The sequence below is a fragment of the Chiloscyllium plagiosum genome, unplaced genomic scaffold, assembly GCF_037043375.1.
Source record: "Chiloscyllium plagiosum isolate Xiang-an unplaced genomic scaffold, Cpla_swu_hap1 HiC_scaffold_3, whole genome shotgun sequence".
Classification (NCBI taxonomy): Eukaryota; Metazoa; Chordata; class Chondrichthyes; order Orectolobiformes; family Hemiscylliidae; genus Chiloscyllium; species Chiloscyllium plagiosum.
Genome location: NW_028270141.1, coordinates 103,721,901 through 103,736,403, shown reverse-complemented (window position 1 = coordinate 103,736,403; position 14,503 = coordinate 103,721,901). Strand labels below are relative to the sequence as shown.

General features: G+C 41.6%; 1 protein-coding gene across 6 annotated transcripts in view; it reads right to left on the bottom strand.

Annotated features, from left to right (window-relative positions):
• The window catches only part of slc18b1 (solute carrier family 18 member B1), a 63,900-nt gene extending 49,501 nt beyond the window's left edge, over positions 1-14,399 (bottom strand). The window contains exons 1-4 of one of the 6 annotated variants that reach the window (XM_043686654.2): positions 13,968-14,399; positions 8,589-8,780; positions 1,698-1,834; positions 1,516-1,581 (exon numbers count right to left, since the gene is read on the bottom strand). In XM_043686654.2, coding sequence (XP_043542589.1) covers positions 1,516-1,581; positions 1,698-1,834; positions 8,589-8,610 — 225 coding nt within the window. In that variant the 5' untranslated portion in view covers positions 8,611-8,780; positions 13,968-14,399. Of the gene's footprint in view, positions 1-1,515; positions 1,582-1,697; positions 1,841-8,588; positions 8,781-13,967 lie in introns of all 6 variants that reach the window. The other 5 variants (XM_043686646.2, XM_043686651.2, XM_087982244.1 and 2 more) reach the window with 5 other exon arrangements.
• Between the last annotated feature and the right edge of the window lie 104 nt (positions 14,400-14,503).

The following is a 14,503-nucleotide window of genomic DNA, read 5'->3' as shown; positions in this document are numbered from 1 at the left end:
TGATGTTTTCACAGTATTTAACAATAAAGTCACTTCAACTGCACGAAACTGGTTTGAATCTTTTCTTTTGTATTTGTGTGGATCTATAGCTACTATGGAATCTATATATATGATTATCTGAAGAATCTTAACTAAAACCTACTCTTAATGTTGTAACACGTTGATTAAATAAGTCAAGAGAAACAACTACTTAGTGTAAAATGTTTTTAGCTATGTAAGTTGCACATTCTATCACAGTCAGTAACCCTGACTAAACAGTCCTGTTATTGTTCGACTTGCTGAGATTATATTAAGAAAATATTTTCCCACGGCTCTCCATCTATTGTCAGCCATGTTCTGTTGTAGTCTGTCAGCCATTTTCTGTTCAGTTATGGGCAGCTGTCGGCCATTTTGTGCTACTTAATTATGGGCAGCTCTATAAAGCTCCATAAAATTAATTAATGCTAGTCCAAATGTTCTCCTGGTCATTCTTGGTTCTTAATCCTCATTCAACTTTGGCCCATCTAAAATCAATATCTTATGCTACTCAGAGTCCCATTCACCCACACCCTTAGTTCCGCTGACTTATTCAGGCCCAATGTTCTGAAATTCTCTCCATAAACTTCCATATTCTGCTCCAACTTCAAGTCTCTTCAGAAAATCTGTCACTTTGATTGAGAATTTGGTAGTCTCACCTAATATCTTCATCTTTGACTTACTAACCCAAAGACCAGCTTTTAATTGGTTCATATGCATACAATAATTACCTAACGAGATCAAGTCATTTGGTTTCAATTATTTGCATTTACATATAGTGTCTTTTTATGTATGAATGAATTGTTTTATGAAATTCTTCTATGTTGAAAAAGCATAGGATAGTTTCAAAAGTTGAAACTAAACGACAAACAGATAATCTAATTCGGCAAGTCACTTACTACAAATATGACGAGTGTCTGTAAAGGTAACATGTTCTAAAAACAAAATTATATTCACCAATGAGAAATAGTTGATAAAGAATATCATCAACAGAATTATTTGTACTAAATTTTAACCAACAGTTTGCCAATCAAGCACATTATATTAGTGCAATACTCTTGAACAGTAGAAGTAGCAAAGCATATTCATAGGGCGGCATGGTGACTTAGTGGTTAGCACTGTTGCCTCACAGCACCAGGGACCCAGGTTCAATTCCACCCTCAGGTGACTTCGTGGAGTTTGCACATTCTCCTTGTATCTGTGTGTGTTTTCTCTGGATGCTCTGGTTTCCTCCCACAATCAAAAGGTGTGCAGGTTAGGTGAATTGGCCATGCTAAATTGCCCGTAGTGCTCAAAAATGTGTAGGTTAAGTGCAGTAGTCAGGGTAAATGTAGAGTAATAGGGTAGGAGAATGGGTCTGGGTGGGTTACCTTTTGGAAGGTTGGTGTGGATTTGTTGGGCCAAATGGCCTATTTCTGCACTGTCAGGATTCTATGGAGAGGACAATAAAAAATCCCCTACAGACTTGAGGGACTTTAAGGACTTGAGAAGGCAGCTCACCATCGCCTTCTGAAGAGCAGTTAGGGATGACCAATAAATGCTGGCCGAACCAGTGACACCCAAGTCCTGTGAATGAATAAAATGTTATGAAACCAAGTCAAATTACAAAATGCACGAACTGTATTTTCAATGATGTCTTCAAAAAGAATATAACTCAGGCAAATGCAGAACATGTTCATTACCTCTTTTGGAAAGAAAGGTGCCAAAATTGAATAACAAATCATAGAACTAAAGTTCAATGATGCTGCAGAGACTAGTGTGAAAATTTGGGATCTTGTCCACTTCTGTGATTCGTTTCTTGAATTTTCATTTTGATCACCTGCAACTGTCACAAATTTAAGACATCAATTTCCAAACGAAAACTGTACAAAATTATAGGGAACGTTGAGTTCACTTACAAGAACATTTAGCAATATTGAATGAGAGAACATATGTAATAAAGACTAAAACTTATAACTTGTAAAGTTACTCTTCCACTTCCTCCTTTTAAAGTTGAAAATATTACTTTTCAGTGGTCTTATTTCAGAACTTAAACAGGCTGAATCGCTAAATTTGTGCCAGATTTTGGGTTGAGATATCTCTTTTGGGTCTCGGTCACCATAACTCAATGCCACACTCAAGAAATTGTACCAAAATACTGTACAGTTTGAAAGTTGACTACCTCCAATGTCTCAAGTGCTTTGATTGTACTTTTTCCATGGTGCTAGGGAGATTACTCATCTTGCCATTCCCTCTTCTCTATTTCGACATACTTAGATAATATCTCTGAAAGTGGATCATATAAGAATTAACAGAACAGCTAGAACTCAACTGTATTTGACGCAACAAATGTTGGTCAGTATTTTAAAGAAAAAGATGAATACTTTTCTGATGGCTACTCATACAGTCATAGAGTCTTAGAGATGTACAGCCTAGAAGCAGACCCTTCAGTTCAACTCATCCATGTCAACTAGATATCCCAACCCAATCTCGCCCCATTTGCCAGCTCTTGACCCATAACCCTCTAAACCTTTCGTATTCATATACCCATCCAGATGCCTTTTACATGTTGCAATTATACCAGCGTCACCACTTCCTCTGGCAACTCATTCCATACACACACCATCCTCTGTGTGGAAAAGTTGCCTCTCAGGTCCCTTTTACATCTTTCCCCTCTCACCCTAAATCTAAGTACTCTAGTTCTGGACTCCCCCACCACAGGGAAAAACTTTGTCTACTTATCCCATCCATGCCCCTCATGATTTATAAACCTCTAAGTTCACCCCTTAGCCTCTGAAGCTCCAGGGAGAATGGCCCCAGCCTACTCAGCCTGTCCCTATAGTTCAAATCCTCCATCTCTGGCAACATCCTTGTAAATCTTTTCTGAATCCTTTCAAATTTCACAACATCCTTCTGATAGGAAGGAGATCAGAATTGCATGCAATATTCCAAAAATGGCCTAACCAACATTCTGTATAGCTGCAACATGACCTCCCAACTCCTATACTCAATGCTCTGACCAATAAAGGAAAGCATACCAAACGCCTTCTTCATTATCCTATCTACCTGTGACTCTACTTTCAAGGAGCTATGAACCTGCATTCCATGGTCTCTTTGTTCAGCAACACTCCCCAGGACCTTACCATTAAGTGTATAAGTCCTGCTAAGATTTACTTTCCCAAAATGCAGCACCTCGCATTTATCTAAATTAAACTCCATGTGTCACTCCTCAGCCCATTGGCCCATCTGGTTAAGATTCTGTTGTAATCTGAGGTAACCTCCTTCGCTGTCACTACACTTCCAATTTTAGTGTCATCTGCAAACGTACTATCTATACCTCCTACGTTCACATCCAAATCATTCATATAAATGACAAAAAGTAGTCGAGCCAGCACTGATCCTTGTAGCACACCAGAGGTCATAGGCCTCTAGTCTGAAAAACAACCCTTCACCACCACCCTCCGTTTTCTACCTTCAAGTTAGCTCAGTATCCAAATGGCTAGTTCTCCCTGTATTCCATGAGATCTAACCTCGCTAACCAGTCTCCCATGGGGAACCTTGTCGAATGCCTTACTGAAGTCCATATAGATTGCGTCCATCGCTCTGCCCTCATCAATCCTCTTTATTACTTTTTTGAAACCTCAATCAAGTTCATGAGATATGATTTCCTATGCAGAAAGCCACATTGACTATCCCTAATCAGTCCTTGCCTTTCCAAAAATGTGTAAATCCTGTCCCTCAGGATTCCCTCCAACAACTTGCCCACCACCAATGTCAGGGTCACTGGTCTAAGGGTTCCCTGGCTTGCCCTTACCACCTTTCTTGAATAATGGTATCACGTTAGCCAACCTGCAGACTTCTGGCACCTCACCTGTGACTATTGATGATACAAATATCTCAGTAAGAGGCCCAGCAATCACTTCCTAGTTTCCCACAGGATTCTACAGTACACCTGATCAGGTCCTGGGGATTTATCCACTTTAATGCGTTTCAAGACATCCAGCACTTCCTCCTCTGTAATATGGACATTTTTCAAGATGTCGCCATTTATTTCCCCACATTCTATATCTTCCATGTCCTTTTCCAACACGGATACAAAATATTCATTTAATTTCTCCCCCATCTCCTGCGGCTCCACACAAAGGCCGCCTTGCTGATTTTTGAGAGGCCCTATTTGTTCCATAGTTACCCTTTTGACCTTAATGTATTTGTAAAAACCTTTTAGATTCTTCCTAACCCTATTTGCGAAAGCTATCTCATGTCCCTTTCTTTCCCTCCTGATTTCCCTACTCCTAATGCCTTTGTACTCTAAGGATTCACTCGATCTCTCCGGTCTATACCTGCCATATGCTTCCTTCTTTTTCTTAACCAAACCCTCAATTTCTTTAGTCTCTTTCAGAGAAAACTGTGAAGTCTCTCAATTTTTGTTGTGATATTGGATTAAATTGATAGTACAAATTTAGTACAACCTAATTGAAAAGGATAACAGGATAATTTGAAATGATTTACACTGAATTTTCACAACACAATTGAGCATCAGTTGGAAGAAGCACAGAGTACTCTGAATGGGAGACTTCAATATCCATCTTCAAGGTGTTGGAAATTGGAATAGTCTGATGAGGTGATACTAGATATGAAATGTTAACTGTGCTTTCTTTCCACAGATGTTACCAGATGTACTGAGTTTCGCTAGCAATTTCTATTTTTGTTTCAACTCTCCAGCATCCTCATTTCTTTGTTTTATCATTATGTTAGAAGTTGGGAATTCTTTAACACTGCATTTTCCTGGTATTTACTGTGTAGCATGATATTTCACTTAACCACTGTTACAACAGTAGTTAGCTTTCCAAATTTTCAGCCCATAGGAAAACAAAACCAAAAGTCACAAAAATCACCAGGATCACCGAGCTCATGATGCTTCACTGAATTGACATCAATGACTTATCTAGCACTGTATGCACCCTATTACCAAAATATTGTTTGGGAAAATAAGTTTTTGTTCTTAGAAAGAATGTTAAACTAACCCTCAAATTTAGGCAGGCAACGGGACAACTGTCATTCTGGTGTCATGAGTAGCTGACCATGATCAGTGGCCGAAAGGGCTCAGACAGGAGATTGTCAGCCTCTAAAATAAGGTATATTAACGGGGTAAGTGTGTCAGAGATGGAATGTCCATTGGAATGAGCCATCACCTTCTTGGTAGAAAATGAAGAGTTTAGAAGAAGAACAAAGACTTAATCAGGCTACCCCAAAGACTATAAAACATCAGAGATAAACACCCACCACTCAATACAGTCAGGGTCCACTGTCTCTGTGGGATGGCTTCAGGACCGGTAAAGCTTTCTCTTCTGTCATGTCTAGTAGATTTCCTTCCTTTGTCGAATTAAATAATGCATATCTAAACTGCTGCTTCTTAACCAACCCAATAAATTATTTGAATATGCTTATAAATGGGTGATTGCCTATATTGGGTAACAGTGATCACAGATCTCTGGCATTTGACAAAGAACAGTTTAGTAGCACTGCCATCGACTGATTCCTAAAGAATATAGCTTTTGGAGAAGCTTGCTGCTGATGACAACGTAACCAACAGAAAGGAAAAAAAATTACATCAGGTCTTTGCTGTTCTGTTTGGAGTGAACACCATACTGTACTTGCAGAGAAGAGGACACTTCTTCATATTGAAAGAAAGCATGCAAGAAATAGTGCCAGGCACCAACGTGGTGAAGTTACAACACAAAATAAATGCAAAATATTCAGAAAATGTACAAAATAGACAAAACTAAGTGATTCAACATCCAATGGATCAAATCAGAACTCTGCAGTCCTGTCACAGCCAGTCCTGAATGATGGTGGACAACTGAACAACTAACAGTAATGGCGACTACTTTCAGTGCACAAACTGCACAAGGTTCATTGCTTTGGGGCCATTTAGTAATGGACAAGTGCCATGCTTTCCAATGGCGCATACAAACACAGAATTCTGGAGAAATTCAGTTAGTCTACCAACATCTATGGAAAGGAAAATAGAGTTAACATTTCAAATCCAGTATGAGTCTTCTTTGGAACTGAAAGTTGTTCAAATTTTTTAAATATGCTTTTGATAGAGGTGGAGGAAGGAGAACGTAATAAAAATGGAGAAGGGAAAGGTGGTGTATAGGCTAGTGGTACGCTCCTTGATCACACATTACACCATCAGCCCCCCACCCAAATAACACCTTCCCATGCATTTACAAAAGATAATAACACTTGCTTATTCATCTCCTCCCTCCTGACTATAAAAGGCCCCAAACACACCTTCCAGATGAAGCAGCATTTTATTTGTACTTCGTTCAATCTAGTCTGCCATATTCGTTGCTGACAATGTGGTCTCCCCTACATTGTGCGGAACTGCCGGTGCTGGACTGGGTTGGACAAAGTTAAAAATCACACAACACCAGGTTATAGTCCAACAAATTTATGTGGAAATAAAAGCTTTCAGAGTGCTGCTCTTTCATCAGGTAGCTGTGGAGCAGGATAAGACACAGAATTTATAGAAGATCACAGTGTCATGCAACTTAAGGTATCTCCTTAAGTTATAGGAGAAAGTGAGGACTGCAGATGCTGGAGATCCGAACTTAAAAATGTGTTGCTGGAAAAGCGCAGCAGGTCAGACAGCATCAAAGGAACAGGAGAATCGACGTTTCGGGCATAAGCCCTTCTTCAGGAATCTCTAAGTTATCTCAAGAATGTGGCTTAAAAGAAGTTCAGGGACTTACATATTAATGAACCGAAATCTGGAACCCATTCTAAAAGATGAAAGACTTAACAGCAATCTAGGTTTGTTAAATATATCGTTTCAATTGCATAACATTGTGATCTTTTGCTATAAATTCTGTGTCTTATGATCCTGCTCCACAGCTACCTGATGAAGGAGCAGCGCTCTGAAAACTAGTATTGTACTGTCAAATACACCCAATGCCACTCTCACCCTGATGGCCACCTTTGTGTGTGGCTGCATCAAGCTGTGCGTGGATCCCCAATACGCAAACACCAAGTGTCACTACGTACTGAGGTTCTACCTGTCCCCGGTGTTGTGAAGGATGGGCCTGGCCTTGCTGCCGCGGAATGCTCTGAGTAGTTGGACTGTTCTGTATCACCTGTCCTTCATGGAGAAGTTGATGAAAAAAAACACCTTTGACCACAAGTCCATCAGGAAGTGGTCAGCACGTAGTGTCCTTGAGACCCTTCGGGAAAGGGAGAGGGTGGATCCTATCGAGCGGTTCCCTGAGCAGACTGTTAAAGTCATTTGGCAGAATGCGTCATCATCAGAACTTTCCAACAAGCGCCAAGACATGGCTTGGCTGGTGGTGAGAAGGGCTCTGCCTGTGAGATCCTTTATGCACGCCCGGACTCTCTCCCGCACCGCACGCTGCCCTCGAAGCGGCTGTTGGGGGGAACAAGACTGTCACACACCTCCTTCTGGAATGTGCCTATGCAGAAGAAGGATGGAGAGGAATGCAGTGGTGTTTGTCGAGGTTTGTCCCGAGCAGCTCCGTGATGCGAGATTCCATGCTCTGCGGTCTGTTCCCTGGGACGCCCACCAAGACGGACATCAACTGTGCCTGGAGGATCATCAACTCGGTGAAGGACTCTCTCTGGGCGATCTGAAACCTGTTGATCTTTCAGCTGAAGGAGTTGACCCTGACTGAGTGTTGCAGACTGGCACATTCCAAGGTGCTGGACTATGTGTTGAGAGACGCGCTGAAGCTTGGGGCAGCTGCCGCCACGGCGCGTTGGGGAAAGACCACCGTGTAACATCTGCCTGCCTAAGAAGAACAGGGCTCTGCTGACGCCTCAGCTAAATATATGGACATACGATTGATAAACGTACAGACCTGTACATACAAATGATAAACTCTGATCTCTATATACAAATGTTTACATATGTATGGCATGACTAACTGTACAGACCATCAAATTATTTTATGAATAAAATATATTTTTGAAATTAAAAAAAATTGTACTGCCAAATAAACCTGTTAGACTATAACCTGGTGTTGTGTGTTTTGTTTAACTGTGTCCTTCACCACTGGCAAGGCTAAACACAGACTGGGTTTGCATTACATCTTGCCTCTGTCTATAGCAATGATCCTGACTTCCCGGTTGCCTGCTATTTCAAAAAACCGCCTTGCTCTGGTGCTTCTTATATTTCTGTCCCGGCATTGCACAACTCAACCACGAGGAACAATGATTTGAAGATGCCTTGGGCTGGGGTGTACAAAGTTTAAAAAATCACACAACACCAGGTCCAACAGGTTTATTCGGAAGCACACTAGTTTCGGAGCGCCGTTCCTTCATCAGGCGTTTGTGGAACAACCTATTGTTCTGTTGTTCCGAGGAACAACACAATCCCTGAATGATTTAACTTTAAAATCTGTCCTTAAAGCAAATATCCCTCCGTGTGCCGCATTTTTAAATTACACTCCATTGAACGAAACCCTACTCTTGGGAACAACTATTACTTTTCTGGCCTTTCGCTGCTGGAAGTTTCACTAGAAACAACTATCAGGTAAACACAGGGGGATGGGGAAGAAGTGCAGAGGCAGACTTACCTTCGGTTCTTTGACCGGACATTGTATTTTGGTCGGAACAGATATTTGAGATCGGCCGATGGAAGCAAACTCCTTGCTGCGTATCCCGAAGAAATGAAAAGGGTCGGATCCGATCAATATGTCCAAAGTTTGATCCGCCCAATCTTGTAGGCAAAACTTTTCAATTCTCCGAAGTAAATCCTCCCACCGGCCCTGTTTTATGAATGGAAATTCTGATTAAAAGCATTCAATTTGTTGGTTGTGTTGAAGGACTTTGTTCACCCAACTTGTCCCACTTCTATTGCAACAACCAAGTGAAAACGCAGCAACATTCACGCTCACCCCAGTGACTCATTACAGAATTACACCTGATTCCGTTTTTTTCAAGATTCGGAGATGCCGGTGTTGGACTAGGGTGTACAAAGTTAAAAATCACACAACACCAGGTTATAGTCCAACAGGTTTAATTGGAAGCACACTAGCTTTCGGAGCGTCGCCCCACTACCACTTGATGAAGGAGCAACGCTTCGAAAGCTAGTGCTTCCAATTAAACCTGTTGGACTATAACCTGGTGTTGTGTGATTTTTAGTTTTTTTTTCAAACACGACAACTGCCTGCAAATGTAGAAGTTATTGTAACTTCATAGTTATGGTATATAGAATTAAATCAATCGAAATCTCCATTCTAACTGACTTAACAGGTAATAGACTAACTATGTTAATACATTCGCATAAGTTGTACAACACTTTTGCTCTTATAAATTTTGTCAGATGTATTTTCTTACACTAGCTGCTTTGGGGGGGGGGGGGGGGGGGGCTCCTAAAGCTTGCAGTTTCAAATAAACCTGTTGGACTATAACCGGGTGCCGTGTGATTTTTGACATTTGAATTAAAATGATAGTGAACAACAACAGAAACTGCTGGGAAAGCTCAGCAGATCAGGGAGCATCTGTGAAGAGAAATTGGAGTTAATGTTTCGGGTCGAGTGACCCCTCCTCAGAACTGATAGTGACCAACCAGCGTTGGCTCAAGAATCTGCAGTCTGCCTCAGGGGATTGGTTAACTGAATTATGCTGCAGCTTGAGGAGTCCTGCACCTTAAAAGAAATACCAAAGTAAAGCTGGTACTGGAAACACTCAGCTGCACAGACTGTGTCTGCCCGGCCTATCTCACCTCCAGGTATAGGCCTGCCAGTCACCCAACTCAAGTAATCTTGCTACGTATAAATGGCAATTATCTTCCTTTCTTAGGATCAACTTATAGTGTCATGATCTTCACCCTCGGTAGGACTAGGAGGGAGGCCTTAAATCCAACTCAGCCAGAACAGGATCACAAACCCCATGCTATTGGCACTTATTCACACTGACCATCCAGCAAATTCCATCCTGGCCCCAAATTGTTGTCCCAACATACACTTTTTCTTGCACGCCCTAGCCTGGAGCTGGATAGTAATGGTAAAGGCTCCAATTTTGTTGCATCATATGGCTGATGAGGAATCTCTCTCCTCCTCTTATGCTTGTCAATGATACATGTTGGAAGGATTTGCAAGTTCATATTCGACATATTGACCAAGTCGCAAACACATCATCTTTGGTCATCAAGTCCTGAGTTGAATTTGAATCCAGAGTTTCAAGCTCAGGACGCTATCCACTAGGCTTCCACATGTGGTAAAAGCTTATCGAAAATAATTGCTTAGTGCTGAGGAATAGATTTTTCTTTGTTCTTTTTTGGGAAAGGGGCATTGCTGACAAGACCAGAAATGCGTAGCTGATGTTAAATTTGATCCCAGGTTGCCAGAGCAGGACTACAGGCTCTGGATTACAAATCGAGCAACATTACCTCTAAGACACGAGAAGTGTTTTCTTAAATGTTCCACCCATTGGGTGGCCCTAATGTCAATGAATAAATAATCAACCCATGTACATTTTTTTAAGAGGAGTACAACTAAAAAAACACATGAACTATGGAAAAATTTTGGAAAATTAAATATTCTCGTCAATGTGCACTATGAATTCCAGTATTGTAATTGTAATGCAAACTAGTTGCAGAAGAACTACATGAGTACTTTATTTAATGGTATATTTTGCATTACTAATACATACCAGTCTTTATGAATTTTAATAGCAGTATGCTTCGACTATATCGTGATTGGACAGCTTAAACTAATTTTTGTACCAATGAAGTAAGATAAAAACAGTAAGGCAGATTTTATGACATCCCCCTCCCAGCTGTTTGAGCAGATTACCAAATAGAGTCAGATATCTTTTCATACCATGTATTTACTGCCCAATCATTACTTTTGCTGCACTACTGCAAGTATGCTGTTGGGCAATTCTGCCTGATTATACTGCAAATATTATTTTCAAAAACTGTATCCTAGTCTGATCAAGGCCTGGGTTTTGAAAGCTAATATCTATCTTTTTTATTTAACAATCTATTGATGCCAGTCGTATTCACTATAAAACTAAGGCAAAAATATTCTACAAATGTTGGTTTGTGCCAAAAGAGTTTTAATTTATTTATAAATATCTACTTTTGTTTGAGACAACATTTAATTGAAATCCACAGTTTAAATTCTAAAGTTCCCAGCCTTAAGCAGGCTTTGGCATGGTGTTTACTGGATAAACAATTTGGCGAATTCAAGGAGTTGAAACAGGTCCCTCTGTAACTGGATCACACAGACATTTTGTATTAGGTGCAAAGAAAATTAGTCTTCTTGGTACAACATGAAAAGAGGGCGGGGTGGGGGCATTGCAGATTATTTATGGAGGAAGGGAAGAAGGTGCACCTATGCTATTTCTAATTATTTCAGCCTCTTGGGATTTTTTTTGGCACGATATGGGACAAGCACAGGCTGGTGGGAATATCTTAGTTTGGGATTATGTTTGGCATGGACTAGTTGGACCGAACGGCCTGTTTCTGTGCTGTATGACTCTGATTCTTACTTTGCTGCAGCAAGTTATTTATTTGGTCAGTATCTGGTAAATGACTAAGGTTTATTCTACTCCAACACCTGAGACCATACCCAGCAACCACCGAGTACCCTCAATCCTGTACTTCATTGGCTCTCCCTGATTCACTGAAAATTTTGAAGGTGTTCAGCTACTACCATCCTTGATTATACATTCCAACAATTTCCACACCACAGATGTTACGTTAATTATTTGTAAGTCCCTGGTTTTCTCATTCACCTTTCTTTTGAGCATACAGAACATCTTAAAATGAGAAGCTGTGGTTCAGATGTTCAGACTGTACTTGGCCTGAATTTCTGGGTTTACCTGGAGGAGACATGAACTCCAGCTCCTATGAAAAGGGCTTTGACACAAAACAGCTAATTCTTTTAACAGATGCTGGCTGTAAACATTTCCTTCAATTTTCCAGCATCTCCTGTATTTTACTTTGGACATAGCCATTTTGTAGGCTGATAGTACATACTCTAACTGAGTTGGATGGTTCTGACCTTAAGCAGTTGGATCCCAGAAATGTAGGCTGACATCCTGTGAATAATTAAGGAGTGCTGCAATATCAGAACTACATGCCATCTTTTGAAAACTTAATCCACCCGCTTGGAGGGGGAATTGGCATCAAGCTATCTTAGGTCTATTTTGAAGAAAGGTGAGCAAGCCATCATCCCTAAATCATTCAAATACCATGTTTGGTATAAATTCCAACATCACAACAAAAATTACGCCATGTTCTTCGTGACCTGCAACACATTATCAATGGAGATGAGCACCTCACCAAGACCTTCCCCACACCTCCACTACTTGCCTTTAAACAACCGCCAAACCTCAAAAAGATCATTGTTCGTAGCAAACTGCCCGGCTCTCAGGACAACTCCATACAACCCTGTCATGGTGGACGCTGCAAAACGTGTCAGATTGTGGACATAGATACCACTATTACGTGTGGGAACACCTCCCACCGTGTACATGGCAGGTACTCATGTGACTCAGCCAACATTGTCTATCTTTTACGTTGCAGGCAGGGATGCCCAGAGGCATGGTACATTGGGGAAACTGAGCAAAGGCTACGACAACGGATGAATGGGCACCGCACAACAATCAACAGACAGGAGGATTCCCTCCCAGTTGGGGAACACTTCAGTGGTCCAGGACATTCAGCCTCGGACCTTCGGGTGACCATCCTCCAAGGTGGACTTCGGGACAGGCAGCAGAGGAAAGTGGCTGAGCAGAGGCTGATAGCTAAGTTCGGTACCCATAGGGAGGGCCTCAACCGGGACCTTGGGTTCATGTCACATTACAGGTGATCACCATTACACTACACACACACACACACACACAGATATTCCTACACACACTCTCACATGCACATGGACACAGACATCCACACACACCCTTATAGACACACAGACTCCCACACATGCACCCCCTCACAGACTTAAGACACTCTGCACTCACTACACACACACACACACACACACTTTCTCACACTCACAACCCCTATCCCAGACAGACACACACACAGACAAAGACCCACATGCACACATATATATTGTGTGTGGTGAATTTTTTTGGTACAAAGTTACATTGTACTTTGCTCAAAAATCACATAGATTCATGTTGAACTCTGAGCTCAAAAACTGCATGATTGGAATCAATCTAAACATCAGGTCATAGACAGAGAACACAGGGGGCTAACACCTTCAACACATTGTCTAACTATCACCATTGTTAACAGCTAACCCGAGAATGCAACTTTAAAAAAAAGGGTTTTGTGATTTATACATGAAAGAAGTGAAACTATCACTGTATTCTAACAGATGAATGGCTTAACAGACAATCAATTCTTCAATGTATAATTTCAGTTACTTCACACTGCAAATTTTTGCTATAAATTATGTGTTACGATCGAGCCCTCCACTATCACCTGATGAAGGAGCGTCGCTCCGAAAGCTAGTGTGCTTCCAAATAAACCTGTTGGACTATAACACAATGTTGTGTGATTTTTAACAAAAACCAAGATTTGGAGATGCTGGTGTTGGACTAGCTTGTACAAAGTTAAAAATCACACACCAGAGTATAGTCCAACAGGTTTATTTGGATACAGTGTCTTACAATCTTATACTCCACAATCACGTGATGAAGGAGTAGAGCCCCGAAAGTTGGTGCTTCCAAATAAACCTGTTGGACGAGAACCAGGTGTTGTGTGATTTTTCAAAGCTTTAATCAAAAATCAGCGAGTTTGGGACTGTGTGCAAACTGGCTGTTTGACACTACACACGCAGGACTTTTAAAAGCACTTCACTGGACAGTGGCGTGTAGGATCTCACGGCGGATTGTCAGTGTCCCTACAAAAGCAGAAAACTGCTGGGAAAACCTCAGCAGGTCTGCCAGCATCTTTTGAGAAGAAGCAGAATTGACGTTTCAGGCACACTGACCTTTCCGGAGAACCCGTCACTCGACCCCGAACCTCAACTCCGCGTCCTGTCACAGATGCTGCTGAGTTTTCCCAGGTATTTCTGTTTATGTTTCTGATTTCCAGCATCTTCAGTTCATTCCGGGTTTTTTTGTTTGACAGTGCACACACCTCTGAGCTGGGAGACCTGGGTTCAACTCCCACCGGTTCCCGAGGTGTGTCATAACATCCCTGCACAGGTTGATAATAAAATATTTTGCACATCGCTGTGAGGGCTATCGGTAATGTCCCTACCTCCAAGTCAGGCTCCTTCTATTCTAACGGCGTGTAACAACATCGCTGTCTCACTTGGCAGCAGAGAGAGGACAAAGTTGCAACGTAGGTATCGGGAAGGCGCCACCTAAACAGTTGTTGTTGTAGCTAGAGTCGTCGCCGCGGTAATGGTTTGCTGCCTGTTCCTTCAGGCGACTTGCGTGGCCACCTGTCTACTCGGTGACGGGAATCGCGGGGGAGGAGGGTATGGGTCTTGCGCGACACGGGGCGGGTGCGCACGCGGTG